Source organism: Canis lupus, chromosome 14 (genome assembly GCF_048164855.1).
Source record: "Canis lupus baileyi chromosome 14, mCanLup2.hap1, whole genome shotgun sequence".
NCBI lineage: Eukaryota > Metazoa > Chordata > Mammalia > Carnivora > Canidae > Canis > Canis lupus.
This window is the reverse complement of record NC_132851.1, coordinates 18231009-18247455: the sequence shown is the minus strand read 5'-3', so window position 1 is coordinate 18247455 and position 16447 is coordinate 18231009. Positions and strand designations below refer to the sequence as shown.

General features: G+C 39.8%; 1 protein-coding gene across 4 annotated transcripts in view; it reads left to right on the top strand.

Moving 5' to 3' along the window:
* The first annotated feature begins 6130 nt into the window (after window positions 1–6130).
* RAD21 (RAD21 cohesin complex component) overlaps window positions 6131–16447 on the top strand; it is a 30686-nt gene continuing 20369 nt past the window's right edge. Inside the window, exons 1-2 of one of the 4 annotated variants that reach the window (XM_072774294.1) lie at window positions 6131–6413; window positions 14390–14564. In XM_072774294.1, the coding sequence (XP_072630395.1) occupies window positions 14421–14564 (144 nt within the window). In that variant the 5' untranslated portion in view covers window positions 6131–6413; window positions 14390–14420. Of the gene's footprint in view, window positions 6414–6603; window positions 6816–7685; window positions 7802–8227; window positions 8251–14389; window positions 14565–16447 lie in introns of those variants that run through there. The other 3 variants (XM_072774295.1, XM_072774298.1, XM_072774296.1) reach the window with 3 other exon arrangements.

Genomic DNA, 16447 nt, shown 5'->3' with positions numbered 1-16447 from the left:
GGATGGATGAAATAGGTAAAGGGGATTAAGAGTATACTCCTCATGATGAGTCTTGAGTAATAATGTAGAGAGCTGTTGAATCACTAAATTATATACCTGAAGCTAAAATAACACTGTATGTTAATTATACTGGAATTAAAATGAAAAACTGTAAAATTTTTTTTTAGTTTTTTAAAAAGTAAATGGACAGAAAAATATATACCATGCAAATAATAGCCATAAGAAGAGCACAGTGGAATTAATAGCAAATAAAACAGAATTCAAGACAAAGATCATTATCAGTAATAAAGATATTTTATAATGCTAAAGGAATCTGTTTATTAGGAAGTGGTAAGAGTTATAAATATGTATAAGCCTATTAACAGAGTTTTAAAATATATTTATTAAAAATTGATAGAAATAAAGGGAGATATAGTCAATTCCATAATGATAGTTTGAGATTTTTTTAAAATTAATTATTTATTTGAGAGAGAGAGACCATGGGCAAGGTGAGAGGCAAAGGGAGGAGCAGGTTCCCTGCTGAGCAGGGAGCTCAATGGACTCCCATGGATCCTGGATCCTGGGACTCTAGGATCATGACCTGAGCCAAGGTAGAGGCTTACCTGATTGAGCCACCCAGGCACTCCTTTACTTTTAGATTTTAACATGTCTTTCTTAGAAATTGATAGAACAACTAGATGAGGGAAAAAATCATTAAAGACAAAGTATCAGAACATTAAAAATAATAAAATAAAAATTTAAAATATAACCACGATACCATTTCACACCTAAAATAATTCTTTGCTATCATCCTTTTTAAAAGATTCTTTCTTTCTTTCTTCTTTCTTTCTTTCTTTCTTTCTTTCTTTTCTTTCTTTCTTTCTTTTTAAAGATTTTATTATTTATTCATGAGACACAGAAAGAGAGAGGCAGAGACACAGGCAGGGGGAGAAGCAGGCTCATTACAGATGAGAAAACGGAGTCTCAGAGAAGTTGAGCAACTTGTTGAAAGTCACACAGCTACTAAATGGAAGAGCCATGATATCAACCCAGGCCTACCTGGTTCCAAAGCCTGTTCTGTGAAAAATCCTTGCTTCTTGATGTGGTCCACATACCAGCAGCCTCAGAATTACTTGGAACCTTCCCCCCAAAAAGCATGCAAACAAAAGTGGAGTTTTGGACCCCACCCCAAACTGTCAAATGCAAACCAGCAATTTCACAAGTTCCCAAGTGACAAGCCTATTAGTTGGACAAGCATCACTTTCTGCCATTCTTCATTGAATATATCTGACCTTACTGATAATAAATTATAAATAAATAAATTATAAATTATAATAAATTATAATAAATTATAAATAAATAAATTATAAATAATAAATAAATTAATAATAAATTGCCTTTGGGGCTCCTGCATGGCTCAGCGGTTAAGTGTCTGCTTTGGCTCAGGTCGTGATCCCGGGGTCCTGATTTCCGGTCCCACATCCGGCTCCACACAGGGAGCCTGCTTCTGCCTTTGCCTATGTCTCTGTCTCTCTCTTTCTGTGTCTCTCATGAATAAATAAAATCTTTTTTAAAAAAAAGTTTGCCTTTAGTCTTAGGGAAAGAATTTCAGTCTGTTATTTTTCAATGTGAGTTTATATAATAATATTAATTCCCACATAAGATTAGCGGATAGGGAAATAATTTCCAAATTTCCAAATAATTTCCAAATGGACACTGCATTACTTCAGGTCTGATTCTTTTCCCCTGACATATTAACTTTTTGCCTCCAACAAGTTAAAGCAAAGCACATTAACCGAGCTGAGCCCACGGAGGTCATGGAACTGTACATGATGCCCATTCACTTGGAGTCAGCACCTGGCTCAGCTTAGCCACAAGCTGTGTCTCTGAAGCACGTACTGTTAGAGTTTCCTTTATCTCTGTGCTCCTGTCTCATAACACAGCAGCTTCTACCTTCCCTCACACCTCTTCCAACAAGTCACCCTCCCCTTCTTTGTAGGAAAAGTACCATATTTACTGTATGACTTCCTGATTAATGGTAATTTAACATGTCTGTTTTAAGTTTGCAATGATTTTTCATCAAGGTGTTACCATATTTGCTGTATAGGATTTAAGAGATCTACCCAACCTCATTTTCTTCCAAATTGCCCTACCCTTTTTAGTAAGCCATTCTGTAGAATGAAAGGAACAAAATATATCGTGTTACAACAACAAAAATGCCTGCATTCTGCAATGACCAGAGAGGTTCAGAGGAAACACTATCCATCTGCTTTGGGATAAACACGCACTATTCTCAAAGGTGCAGCAGAATGCACAGAAGAAGAGATGATGGGCTTGAAAACAGAAGAAATGCATCAAAATAGTCACAAAACCTCCCAGTTAAAGAGTTTAAACTGCTGTCAGCATTGAGATGCAGTTAGCGTGATGACATTTTCTGAGAGAAGTCTAAGTAATTAGCATAGAGACCCTGACCCAGCTTCTGCTTCAGCAGCATTTCCTGGTCTCAACCTCAGTCCTTGACAAACTGACAGTCCCACCTGGCCCACACACATGCAGCATCCCTGGGCCTGCATTGGGCCCTTGTGATTCTTCTTTGCTGACACCTCTCTGCCTAAGCAGACCTTTAGTCCACCTGGAGAGATATTTACAGCTCCTCTCCAGAGCACTGACTCAAGCCCACATGCCCAGAGCTGGGCATGTGACTCTGAATGGGATCTACCATTTCTTTTTTAAAGATTTTATTTATTCATGAGAGAGAGACACACACACACACAGAGAAAGAGAGACAGAGAGACAGAAAGAGGCAGAGACACAGGCAGAGGGAGAAGCAGGCTCCATGCAGGGAGCCCGACAGGGGACTGGATCCCAGGATCACGCCCTGGGCCAAAGGCGGCGCTACACTGCTGAGCCACCCAGGGATCCCCAGGATCTACCATTTCAATGGCTTATAAAACCCTTTCTCACACTCCATTACCAGTCATTTACTTAATATTTAAGCATATTGAAAATTGATACTTCAATGTTTTGTCCTTAATCTATTTCTTACATAACTTTTTTGTCTGATTATAACATTTTTGACTAGGATTGTTGTCCTTAAAGTGAACTTCCTTTCTGATCAAAATATTACAGTCTCTTTTAGAGATAAAAAGGATATTGTTGGCAAGAAAAGCCAGAATCTACAATTGTTTTTTCAGTTACTTTCTGTCCATTTCTCTGCCTAATTCCAAATCTTAAAGAGATTATTCAATCTTTCTGGATTTTCTGTAATGAGGTTTAGAATTCTTATGCAACAAATATTTTATACTTTGATTTTTCTTTATTTAAATAAAAATTTTTAAAATTTTGGTGCAAAAAAATAAAAAAAAAATTTTGGTGCAAAATGTTCAATATTCACCCATTACTAACCTTGAAATACTCCTGAAAATCTTATCCATTTGCCTTATTTCTCTCCTAATGTAATGCCTCCTACTTTATATATATATACACACACATACAAATAATATATAATTAATTCTGCTTTTAAAATTTGGCAATTCAGAGGAACAGGTCTACAAAATTGTATGTAAATCTTAAATAGCTCTCTACTATCAGTTGGTCATCTTTCTCTGTAACAGTTTTTATTTCACCTTAAGTCTCAGTTGTGTTTATATGCCTTTGTGAACTAAGAAAGAACACACCTGCTTTCATAAATATACTCAGGATGGTGGCAGCATCCAGTTCTTCAGTGATTGTCCCACATCACACACATTATCAACTAAGTAATCAGAGAAGAAAAGCCAACCATTTTCAACTAAAGGAAGATTGAAGCTGTAATTTAAATCAGTTCTGGGGATCCCTGGGTGGCTCAGTGGTTTAGCGTCTGCCTTTGGCTCAGGATGTGATCCTGGAGTCCCGGGATCAAGTCCGACATCGGCCGCCCTGCATGGAGCCTGCTTCTCCCTCTGCCTGTCTCTCTCTCTCTCTCTCTCTGTCTGTCTCTCATGAATAAATAAAATCTTTAAAAATAAATAAATAAATAAGTCCTGCCGTGGTTTCAGTCAAAAAAATTCACTATTATTAAAATTAACATATGCAGATTAATCAAATAAGTTTTTCCAGGCAAAGGAGATGTTGACTGCAGCTAACTTCTGTGACAAGAAAAGCTAACTTGACATTTTAGTACAAGGAGATGAATATGTTGATAGGATTAGACTTTGAGCCAGAACAGAACATATACCTTGTTTAGAAGAATCAAATCCAGCAGATTTAGGAGACTACGGCTGTATGTGAAGAAACTATATAAAAATCCACAAAAGGGAAGGTGGGCTTGGGTGTGGAGATCTAATGGATAAGAATAAAAATAGTTCAAGAGAAAAGAAGTGATAGTACCTTGGAAATTCAGTACTGGAGGGAGAGAGGGAGGGGAAGGAGACAGAGAACAAAAGGGGAGACAGAGAGACATTTTCAAATAAGGATTACAAAATGGGCATAGAACAAGTATAGTTAAGCGGGACATTTAGAGTATCCAGGTATTTTCAACATTCTTAAAAGTTGAATATCTGATAAATATTTGCCATACCTTGCTGGCTATTTCATTTCTCAGAAAGTAGAAGGAACAAGAATAGTAGCCACAATTTACTGAGTAATTATAGTTCCAAGCATTAGGCTGAGTATTTTGTATATATGATCTCATTTAATTCTTTCAAAAATCATGAAAATTACTATCCCCATACAGGCAGTAACTGGCAGGCCATTTTGTAAAGCCCTGAAATTTTGAGTGAGGAGGGAATCTATTTTACAATAATCGCATTACCCTAAATAATACCGAGGATCAGGGAAGACTCACTTGAGGAAATGACTGTGGAACTAAGATGTGGAAGATTAAGAATTAGACCAAGGGAGGCAATGGAAATGCAAGACTGTTCTAAGCACAGGGAACATCCAGTACCAAAATCTTGAGGCAAGAGTGCTCATAGTGCATTCGATGATTTAAAAAGTGGAGTGACTGGAGTAGGGTAAGAAAGAGCAGGCAACAGAAGCAGCTGGAACAGGAGGCAGAGGCTACATCAGGTATTCTGGGTAATAGCCTAAAAGCTATGGAAGAGTTTTTAGAAGACGAAGGGAGTGATCAGACACGTCTTTTGCAAAGGTTCTTTAGGCTGCATTGCAGGGAATTGATGAACTGAAGGAAGACAAGAGTGAAAGTAGAGAGACCAGTTAAGACGGCCACTGGGAATACGTACTTGATGGTGGGATAGACAGCAAACAAACACAACAAAACTAACCTTCATATAACCTTCCTCCATCTAGTCGGCCTCAGTGTATGGCTCCCCAGTCCAGTCTATCTAATCCTTGCAAGGAAGTCCCAAACCAGAGGAATCATCTTTGCAACTCCCTCTACCACAAACTCGTAAGGAATCTCTATTGGCTTTATTTCCTTAAAAAAAAAAAAAAAAAAAAACCACAAACGAGCACAAATTACACCTGGACATTTACTCTAGTCCTCTCCAATATGCCCGGATGGTCTTTCTAAAATGCAGGAGTCTCCCTTAGTGTCCAGACACATGACTTTCTTTTTCCTCCTCTATCCCTATCTTGATCTCTGCTGCCATGGGACTTTTGCACAGGCTGTTCTCTCTTCTTGGGCCTCCACCTCTATATCCCAGCTCCACACTCCCAACCTCCCCACTTTTGGGTCTCCTGCATTTGGCTTTGTAATTGTTGGCACAAGTATTTCTAAAAATTCCGCTACACTGAAGGCTTCACGGAGGCAGGTGCTATGCCCTTCACATTCATCATTACGCCCCAGACCCTAGTTATCCCAATATGTGGTTCGGAGAAGACCATCTATAAATACACGTTGACTCAACGAACCCCTAGATTTTAGGGAGCTTGTTTAAGGCTTTTGTGTGACCTTCGTCGCTACGGAACCATTCAAATGAATTTCCGTGCCAAGGCAAACAAGACTGCACGACAGCAGCTCCCCCTGAAACCAGCGCAAGAATAAAGGTAAGGCGCCAGATGTGCACTGCGCATGCGCCGTCTGCCAGGTCCGCAAGGCTCCGGGACCCTCCGGCCAGAGGATCACCTTTGCGCTTGCTCATTCCCGGGCTGCACAGCCAGGGGGCGGGGCCTACAGGAAAGGAAATGGTCACTGCGCCTGCGCCGCTCCTGCTAGGGCTTGGGCTGGCTGCGCAGGCGCATAGGTCCCATTTTGACCGTAAACATCCTGCCGATTTGAACCGAGGATTTGGGCGGCAGGAAGAGCCGCGGCGTAACGGCAGCCATCTTGTTTGTTTGAGTGAATCGGAAAGGAGGCGGTGGCTGCGGCGGCGGCGGCGGGAGCTGCGCCGAAGCTACACCTCACAGGGGCTCCCCCCTTTCCCCGCCCCCTCCCCCGACCCTTTTCCCCTCCCCAGGCCGCCCAGCCCGCCCTGCACCCGGCGGAGAGCAAGGTAAGCTGCTCGGCCGGCCCCTCTTACCCTCCGGCTCCCTCCCCCTACCCCTTCCCTGCCGTCCGGCCGCCCGGGAGCGGGACCCGGGGGCGGGGGGCGGGGGCGGGCGGGGGAGAGAGCCCCGGCCGCGCCCCGGGACGGTGGCCGCGCTGCCACCCTGCGGGCCCCGGAGCGGCGGCGCCGCCCGCCCAGGCCGCTTGCCCCGGGCCCGCCCTCGGCCGGGACCCGCGCAGCCCGGGCCCGCAGCATCGCTGGGTCGGCGGCAGATGGCCCCGGTCGGTTCCGGGGCGGCAAAGCCGTTACTCCGCCAGCCCCGGGGGAGCCGCGTCTCGGGAAACTGGGCGGCGGAGGGAGAGGCGGAGGTTTGAACGAGCCCGCTCTGGGGCTGGGCCGCCTACTCGGGTAAAAATGGCTGTCGGGGGAGCCGCGGGGCGGGAGGCGGCGGCGGCGGCGGCGGGCGCGGGGCAGCGCGGGGACAGCTCGGGGGCAGCTCGGGGGGCCGCCGGCGTGCGGGCCTCGCTGCTGGCGGGCGCTCGGGCCGCGGCGGGCGGCAGGCCCCTCTCCCGGCGCCGCTGCTGCCTCTCCTCCCCACCCCCACTCCCCCCCCTTTTTTTTTAAAGGAAAAATTTTACGTTGGGAATATTGCATATTGGACAGACCTATAGAAAACCGACCGACCAAGGGAAGTTGCTTCTGATTCTAAGGGAATTAGCATAATGGTCCTCCCGTCCCGCCCCCCCCCTTCTCCCGGCTTTTCTAATGATTAGGGATATTGGGTGTTTGGATGCTGGTACAGAGACGCTTTCGGGAGGCGTGTGTTGCTGACAAATGCTTGATGTCTCCTTCTCGGGGAGGAGGGCTTCGCGAACGGTCCGCTGCGGCCGAGCGTCGCCCCACCAGGCGCCGTCGGCGGTGCTGCCGGACCTAGCGGCCTCCTTCGGCTTTGAAAGGAGGCGGCGCTGGAGGGTTCGCCTGCCCCCCCCCCCCCCCGCCGCCCCGATTTGTCAGGCTGTCTTCAGCGTCCAAAAAAAACGCGCCCCGTGTTTTTGAGGGTTTTTTGGTAAAGGCCCGTGTTTATCGGCTCTCTTGTGCAATCGAAAGTTATAATATTCGCCCTCATAATGCTGTTTAGAATCATCACTGAATTCCAGGGAGGGGAGAAAAATTGTTATTTTCATAAAATGAATGTAAATGCCAGGGAGCTATGGGAGTCTGCAGAATCTTGCAGATGGGTTGGAGAGGCTTTCCTAAGTTGTAGAGTCGTTAATTTTTTTTTTTTTTTTAACGTTGGAGACGACTCATGGTTTTTAAAAAGACACTGATGAGGACATACACCATATCCAGTGATGACATTATGTAGCAGTTCGTAAACGGTCGAGGTGACAGCGGTGCGTAACTAATGGACGGAATGCTTTTCGTACAAAGTTAGGAGGATTCCATTGGTAGAGCGTATCCTAATTTACCGTGTTTGCTATTTATAAAGGCAACACCCGCTCTAGAATGGTTTACCACTTGAAGTGTGGTATATGTTTAAAGTATTCTTAAAGTTGATGGTTTCTTCTCTGATGAATTTCCATTCATTGAGACACGTATTCTGAGAACTTGTATCTTTTACAGTTTTGCGCAGAAGGGAGATTTCTAATATTTGAGAAATAAAGGTTCTGTTTGTTTAAACGTGACGTCAGGTGATTAGAGCATAATCGTAACTGGCTTGTGTGTATGCTCTGCTGTGAGATTTATTTCAAAGTTGCTGTTTACTTATAACTACAATGGGATTGTGTCAGTTTGCTGTTCCTCGTTCTGGTAATCCTGTTTGGTAAATATCCTCATTTTACAGGTGTGAAACCCAAGACTCAAATAATAAGTAACTTGTAGCCATTACAGAACAGCTAAGGAAGGAGCTGAATTTGAATCTCGGACCCCTGACCCTAAAACTCTTGTTCAAAGAATGTTAGTACCAAAAGGGTGGGGAACTCTAGTGTGCAGGGTTGGAAATAACTTCTGTTCCTGCGACACTCTCCCAAGCCCCCAGAGATAGTTACTTTCTTACCTGAGTTAGGTATATTTTCCAAGGTCAGTAAATCGCTGAATTTCAACCTTTAGGTGCTTATAGTTTGTGAGAATGAACCACACAGAGTAAGCGCTCAAGTTGCTAGTTAATAGCAAAGCAGGATTGTGTCTTGACTTCCAATATAATAGTATTTACTTTGAATAGGTGATATATGTGTGTGTTCCAAGTTAAAGTCAAACAGTACAAAAAGGTAGATCTCACTTTCCCAGCAGACCCACTTCCAAAGGTCAGTGTCTCATTTTCATTTGTACACCAGAGATATTTTATGCAAATGCATTGAGTATATAGTATAGAAAGAGCCCTCTTTTTTTTTTTTTAATACATATATATATGTCATTGTTTAAGGCCGCATGGGATTCTTTTATACGTATTGCTAAAGTCACCAATTAGCAACCAGGTAGGGTTGTTTCTAATATTTTGTCATTAGAATTCATGCTGACAGGGCAACACGGTGTTGCAGTTAGAGGTGTGGGCTCTGAAATTCAAGTTCCCACTTGGATTAAATGCTAGTGAACTTTAGCACATTGTCCTCTCCTTTTCTCTGTTTTCCCATCTGTAAAATGGGCCAGCACTTTTCAGACAACTGTCCTGAAGAGGATGGACACAACATTCTTAGAGCTTAGTGAGGTTTTTAAGATTTTTGTTTTTATTAATATTATACATCTCCAAGTATATATGGCATTATTATTGGAAGTGCAGTTTCTGGTTTAAAAGTATGATTGTTTGAGATTTTCATAAGGTGTTGGCAGATTGCCCTTCAAAGAGGTCATACCAATTTACATACAACCATTGTCCTACCCAGCTTTCTAACAGATGAGTGAAATGTAATAACTAATGTTGTAAACACATTTACCTTTGGCTTTTGTTGAAAGATCATAAAGAAATTGCTGTTTTTTGCATTCCTAAATATGTTCTAAAATATTGATCTTTCTGCCATTTCACTTTAGACTAAAATTACTTTTTAGGATATGTTGGAAAAAGTTTGCTGCTTTAGAAAAAAAATGAGAAATCATGAAATTGCTAAACTATGCTCTGGGACCAAATGCTGGCTTTATGCTAAGATGTTTTGCAAAGAATTAGCAGCTTTAGAATCTTCCAAATCTACAGAGATTAATCAGCCTTTTTTTTTTTTTAAGATTGGCTAAAGTATAGTAATACTAAGAAAAAAAACTGTCTAAAAGCAATGATTATACTTTCTCCTTATTTAGATATAAGCCAGTAGTTGATCCACCACTGTGCTTCAGGCTTCCTTTAGTTATTAGGGTGATTTCCTCTTGCTAATTGTTTCCCAGAATAATTTTAGCACCACTCTGCTTTAGTTACCCCATCCCATGCCAAGAAAGCATCTATTTAGGAATCTGCCTCCGCATAGCTGGGATATTTTAGGCATGGTACTCTGACTAGGAGCTTAAGTCCAGGCCATGAGCTACTGACACCTGTTGAAAAGCACCAGTTTTAATTTCTAAAATCTCCAGAATATTTTACATGTGCCAATTATGAGATCACTTTGTGTATCTCTCTCTCTTTTTTTTTTTTTTTTTTAAGGATTTTCTTTCTTTATTTGACAGAGAGCACAAACTGAGGGAGCAGAGGGGGGGAGAAATGGGCTCCCCACTTAGCAAGGTGCCCAAGGTAATGAGGGGCTCCATCCCAAGACCCAAGATCCGGAGCTGCAGGGAGACACTTAACCGACTGAGCCACCTAAGTGGCTCATTTCTTTTATTTAAGAAGCACATTTCTTTATTCATTAAGCACCTATTTAGTAGTTGTCAAGGGATAGGCAGTATTCTAAGCTAAATATTAAGGAGATTTTTATTTGGAACACAACTGTCTTCTGCCGTGAAATTTGGGACTTCTTGTGTATGACAGTGACTGCATTTCTAACCACACACTGCCATATTGGCTTTCTACAAAATCCTGTAGACTTTATAGTGCTGTAGATGTGTTTTAATTTTCACACTAACACTTGAGCTTAAAGTAAAAGTACTGTTTTGCAACATAGACTCTTGGAATATGGGAAGCATATTTTGAACTATAAAATACTGCTGAGCAGGTTATAAGATAAGCTGGAGGTGTTATTATTTAATTCTTATACTTTAGAGTGTTTGACCTAAATTCCTCTAGTTTCATATTCCTAAGTTCTTTTCTTCACTTTACATTTGAGAGAAAATTCACAACATTGTGCATTTGATGAGGCCATTTTTTTTTTTTTGAGACAATTTTCCTAGTGTATATTAATGATCCTCCTGGAATGTCTGGTTCAGCAAATGAGAATTTCAGGACCTTTTGCCATTAAGTGATGGAAAATGGAGAGGAGACAAATCTGACTGAATTTTGCACCACCCCCCTGTATCCTTTCAAACATTTTTGACAGGCATGAAATCTCTTGTCTGTAATATGTTTAATATATTCTGTACATCACTGGAAAGAATGGGCACAGTTTTTATTTCAAAGTACAGTAAGCAAAATTCTCATTTTAAAATTTACAGTCTCTTTTTAATTTACAAACATGAAAATTAGAGTTAACTTTGGGGTGTTTTTTTTTAAGCTAGTTCAAAAGAAATTTTATATTCCTACTAGCAGTTTGTAAGAGAGAAAGCTTCTGTATATCCTCCTGGACTTCGGTGTTGCCATTATTTTTTATTTTAGGTCCTGCAATAGATGTGCAGTGATCTCTCATGGGTCTAAATTTTTTTTTTTAATTTTTATTTATTTGTGATAGTCACAGAGAGAGAGAATGAGGCAGAGACACAGGCAGAGGGAGAAGCAGGCTCCATGCACCGGGAGCCCGACGTGGGATTCGATCCTGGGTCTCCAGGATCGCGCCCTGGGCCAAAGGCAGGCGCCAAACCGCTGCGCCACCCAGGGATCCCAATTTTTTTTTAATTTTTTTTAAATTCTCATGGGTCTAAATTTGCTCTTAATGACTGGTGATGGTGAGCATCTTCTCATTCTTATTTGCCTTTTTATGTCCTTTTCTTTGAAATTTTTCTGCATTTCTTTTGCCCATTTTCTAATTAGATTTTTTTTTTCTTGAGTTTTTAGAGTTTTTTATTCTGGACCCAGGTCAGATATTTCATTTTCAATTTTTTTTTCCTATTTTGTGATGTATTTTTACATTCTCACTGAGCTCTTTAATAGAACACAATTTCTTAATTTGATAAAGGCCAATTTATTGGGGTTTTTTTTTTTTTTTTTTTTGCTTTATGGGACAGGTTTTGTGTTCTGTCTAAAAACTCTTACTAAGCTTTAGGTACCAAAGGGTTTTTTGTCTGTTTTTTTCTAAAACTTTTATACTTTTACATTTAAGTCTGTAATTTAAAAAAGAAAGTTTGGGATTTATTTATTTATTTATTTTGAACTACTTTTATATAATGTGTGAGGTTTGAATCAAGGTTCCCCCCCTCTCCCCTCCCCCCGTGGATGTTATCCACTCAGCCAAGCACTTTTTTTTTTTTCCCCCCCCATAAACAGAGACAGAGGCAGAGACATAGGCAGAGGGAGAGGCAGGCTTGCTATAGGGAGCCTGATGTGAGAGACTCGATCCCAGGATCATGGGATTACCACCTGAGCCAAAGGCAGACAGATGCTCAACCACTGAGCCACCCAGGTGCCCCACCCAAGCACCATTTGTTTAAAAGACTATCTTTTCCTCTTTGTCAAGCTGCTTCATCTTTGTGAAAAATCAGTTGGACTTATTTATGTAGATTTCTGGGTTCTCTGTCCTGTTTTATTGATCTCTGTGCTTTTCTCTCTGCCAAACAATGTTGACTTTTGTAACTATGTAAATCTTGAAATTAGTTAGACAAGTTCATCCCTCTGTGATTTTTTAAAAAGAAATAGTTTTAGCTATTCTCATTCCTTTGCCTTTCCATATAAATTTTATGAAATTGTCAGTGGCTATAAAGAAAACTCACTAGGATTTTGATAGATGTAATGTTAAAGTTTCTTTTAAAACTAAACATACACTTACTGTGCTACCCAGCAGTCATACGTCAGGACATTTGTCCCAGAGAAATGAAAACTTCACCTAAGTCTGCATACATAGATATTTATAGCTGCTTTATTTTAGATAACCTCCAACTGGAAACAACCAAATATCCTTCAGTAGGTGATTGACAAAGCAAATAGTGGGATATCCATTTCATGCAGTGCTACTCAGTGATAAAAAGGAACATATATACTGTTAATAAATGCAACGACTTGGGTGGATCTCAAAGAGTGTCAGCAGAATCCAAAAGGTCATATGCTGTGTGATTCCATTTATATAATGTTCTCAAAGTGACAAAATTATATGAAGAACAGAGTGGTGGTTGGGGCTTAAGAATGGTAGAGAGGAAGGAATGGGTGTGACAAAAAGGATAGGAAAGGAGGGAGAGTTTTGTGTTAATGAACTAATTTTGCATTTTATTCTCACACAGTGGAGGTTACATAAATCTGCACATGTGATAAAATGACAGAATTACACATACACATTGCACCATTGTCACTGCCCTGGTTTGGCACTATATGTAAAATGTCATCATGGGGCAAACTGGTTAAAGAGTAAATGGGACCTCTCTGTACTATTTCTGGGACTCCTGTGAAGCTATAATTATTTCCAGATCAAAGATGTTTTAAAAATGTTTGAGTACTTTTCATTTGCTACTGGTGTTCCTTAGTTTATTTCTGTAAAAACGTTACATCTTATTCCAGTGATGGGGCATCTTAGAAAGAAATTTATCTGGCAAAATAGACTTTTTAAGTCTTCTGTGAAAGAGGGAAGATAAGGGAACTATCAACACAAGAAATCTAGGAAACATGCACAGTTAGTATACTCTCCAAGCTGGAGTTTTTAGGCTGCCTTTTATTCTTCTTTTTCTTCTTCTTCTTCTTCTTATTATTATTATATGTATTAATACATAGCTTGCTGAAAGAAAAATATGAATAACCCCTGCTTTTCTACTAAGACTAATTCAGTCGTAAGATAAGTGTTACACTATCATTTTTCTGAATTTAGTGTTTTAGTTATAACTGGGCATGTGCTTTTAACTTCCTGAGTTGGTAAAACCATATACATAATAGTTTTTAAGCCTCAGCTTTTCTAAACTACTCACCTGTAAAATGGGACCAACCCACCTGCTTATCTTTATTTGGTACCTACAGTATGAAATATTTATTATATCACAGTGCTTGTTATGAGGTAGCAGTTATTATATCAATCTAGTGGAGTATCAATTATTAATGAGGTTCTAAAAATAGAAATTTGGGTATTGATTAATATCTGTGCCTGAATGTTTTTTCTTCTTGGACATACTTTTCTTGCCATAAAGAATATATTTATGTAGCTTTTGGACAGAGGCAGACTCCACAGTCAGTAATCAGGACAGGATGAAATATGCACATTTGATAGAACTTCAAAATGAACAAGAGTTTCTTTGGTGACAACTTAAAAAAAAAAAAACTGGTACTTTTGTTTGGAGTATGAAAGTGATTTGACTCTTTTGTTCCTTTCCCCCTTCAGCTCTTAATTTTTTTGGGTTCTTGCCCTCTCAAAACTAAGCAATAGGTGGTTTTTTGTTTTTGTTTTTGTTTTTTAAGATTGTATTTATTTGTTCACGAGAGAGAGAGAGAGAGGCAGAGACACAGGCAGAAGGAGAAGCAGGCTCCATGCCGGGAGCCTGACGCAGGACTCGATCCCGGGACCCCAGGATCACACCCTGGGCCAAAGGCAGGTGCTGAACTGCTGAGCCACCCAGGGATCCCCAATAGGTGGTTTTTTTAAATGAGTATTGTACCTAACTCAAACCTTTCATAGTTCTCATATTAAAAAGAATTGGAAACTATTTTATTTTCAGATTTCTTATATGTATTGATAAGTCTTTGTTTTCATATGGTGTTTATATTAACTTTTTTTCCTTTTCAGTTTTCCTCCTGTTTCATAATCAGCCGGAACAATGTTCTACGCACATTTTGTCCTCAGTAAGAGAGGGCCTCTGGCCAAAATTTGGCTAGCGGCCCACTGGGATAAGAAGCTAACCAAAGCCCATGTGTTTGAGTGTAATTTAGAGAGCAGTGTGGAGAGTATCATCTCACCAAAGGTATGATTGATGTTGATATTTTTATTCACCTTGTCAATTGTTTATTGATATGTAAGATAGATTTCTGTGAAACACCTTTTTAGGTTGGCATCTCTGTATATTGGAGGCAAAGAAATGTTTATAGTATTCCCTTTAAAAAGTTCTCCGAGTGCACAGATATTTTCTTTGCCTATTTCCATGGTAGATAAATATGACGTCAAGCAGTACCCAAATATTTTATATTTTTCTTTCTAGATGTTTTTGTACTTAAATATGTATATAGATGTTACTAATTTGAGAATTTACAAAATAATCAAAAAGACCATCCATTAATTAGGAAATGTTACAGGGATCAGATCTAATTATCTTACCCACAGTGTCCATAACACTTGTTCCTCCTCAGCTCTATGGGCCTACTTGCTGTTTCTTGATATCCAGCTTCTTCCTGTCTCAAAACTTATACTTGCTATGTTCTTTCCTAAATAGTTAATTACTCTGTTTTCCACTAGAATGGAAGCCTCATGAATATCCTTACCTTACCTACTTTGTTGACTGATCTGTGCTGAGAGGATCTTTTATTGACATCCTCCAGAACTGTTCTGTGAAGCAGTGGTTTTCACCCTTGAATTTCACAAATAGTGTAACTGGAAATAATCCAGTGTTTTTTTTGTTGCCAAGAAAGTACTTTTAGAACATGCAGACACAATTAAATCTATTGACATCATTAGCACTTCATTTAAAAACAGATATATTGACTTCAAAAAATATATACAGACTGATCTCAGAGGAAAAGTCCTTAAATACGATTTTTATGTATACATGCATATCGTGCCTATTTTAAAGGTCTTTTCCTGGACCTTGTATTAACATATACATGCGTCCATTGTCCTATTGAGAAAACATTCCAGATCACAGCTGTCTGGACCAGCGTTGGGAGCTACTCTTAGAACTGGCAGTTTGGATGGTGCTGGCTGCCATAACATGTTAAATAAGAGTAGTTCTTTATTGCTGAAAGAGCAGGAGGATCTCAAAGGAATAAAGCTGGGATATAGAAAAGACTTATTTAGAAAAATAGTGTGGGAAAAGAAGTTACAGGTGAAAACGTGAAAATTTGTATTTGTAATTAGCTAATTATAAAGCTTCCATCTGTCTATGGAATTTAGGCTGGTTTTAGAACTATAGTAGGTGGAGTTTATTGCTATAAAGGACATTTCTGTCATGTTATATCTCAGACAATATTAAAATGAAAACTTTACAAGCAGAAAAATAGGTGATCTTTAGTCTTACCATGTAGAGAAACCTTTTAGTGTTTTGGTATGCCTTCTAAAATGTGCGCATGTTCTTTACACAGTTTTTCACCTTACTGTATGTATACACAGCTTTATTACATGTTTTGTAACATAGGCTGCATTCAGAAAAAGCTCTGTTCATAGCTTTATCATTTTTAATGTTGCATTATACACTGTTACAGCCTCTTATCCACAGAATTTAAATACAAAAAAATGGGAACAGACTTGACAGAAATTGAAGTGAAGCCACTTGTGTATTCATATATTCAGTGTAGAATCCCTAACATGTAGGATTATTGGAAAGTGCTCTAAATAGATGTTGCTGGGAATATCTTTATATGTATCTCATGCTCTGCATTATCTTTATGATCAAAAAAACCTCTGAATTCCAAAACATATTTGGCCCCTAGGATTTAAGTTAAAGGATTATGGACCTCTAATTCATTGTTGTGATTGTACATGATTTGTTTTACCAGTCTCTTTTTTGGGTAGTCTATATTTTTTCCTAATTTCTTGAATTTTAATTCCTCTGGTCTTGTACAGTGCAACCATTAAATTATCCAAAGATTTCTCTAGGTAGTAGGACTACAGGTTTATTTTCCTCTTTTATTTTTT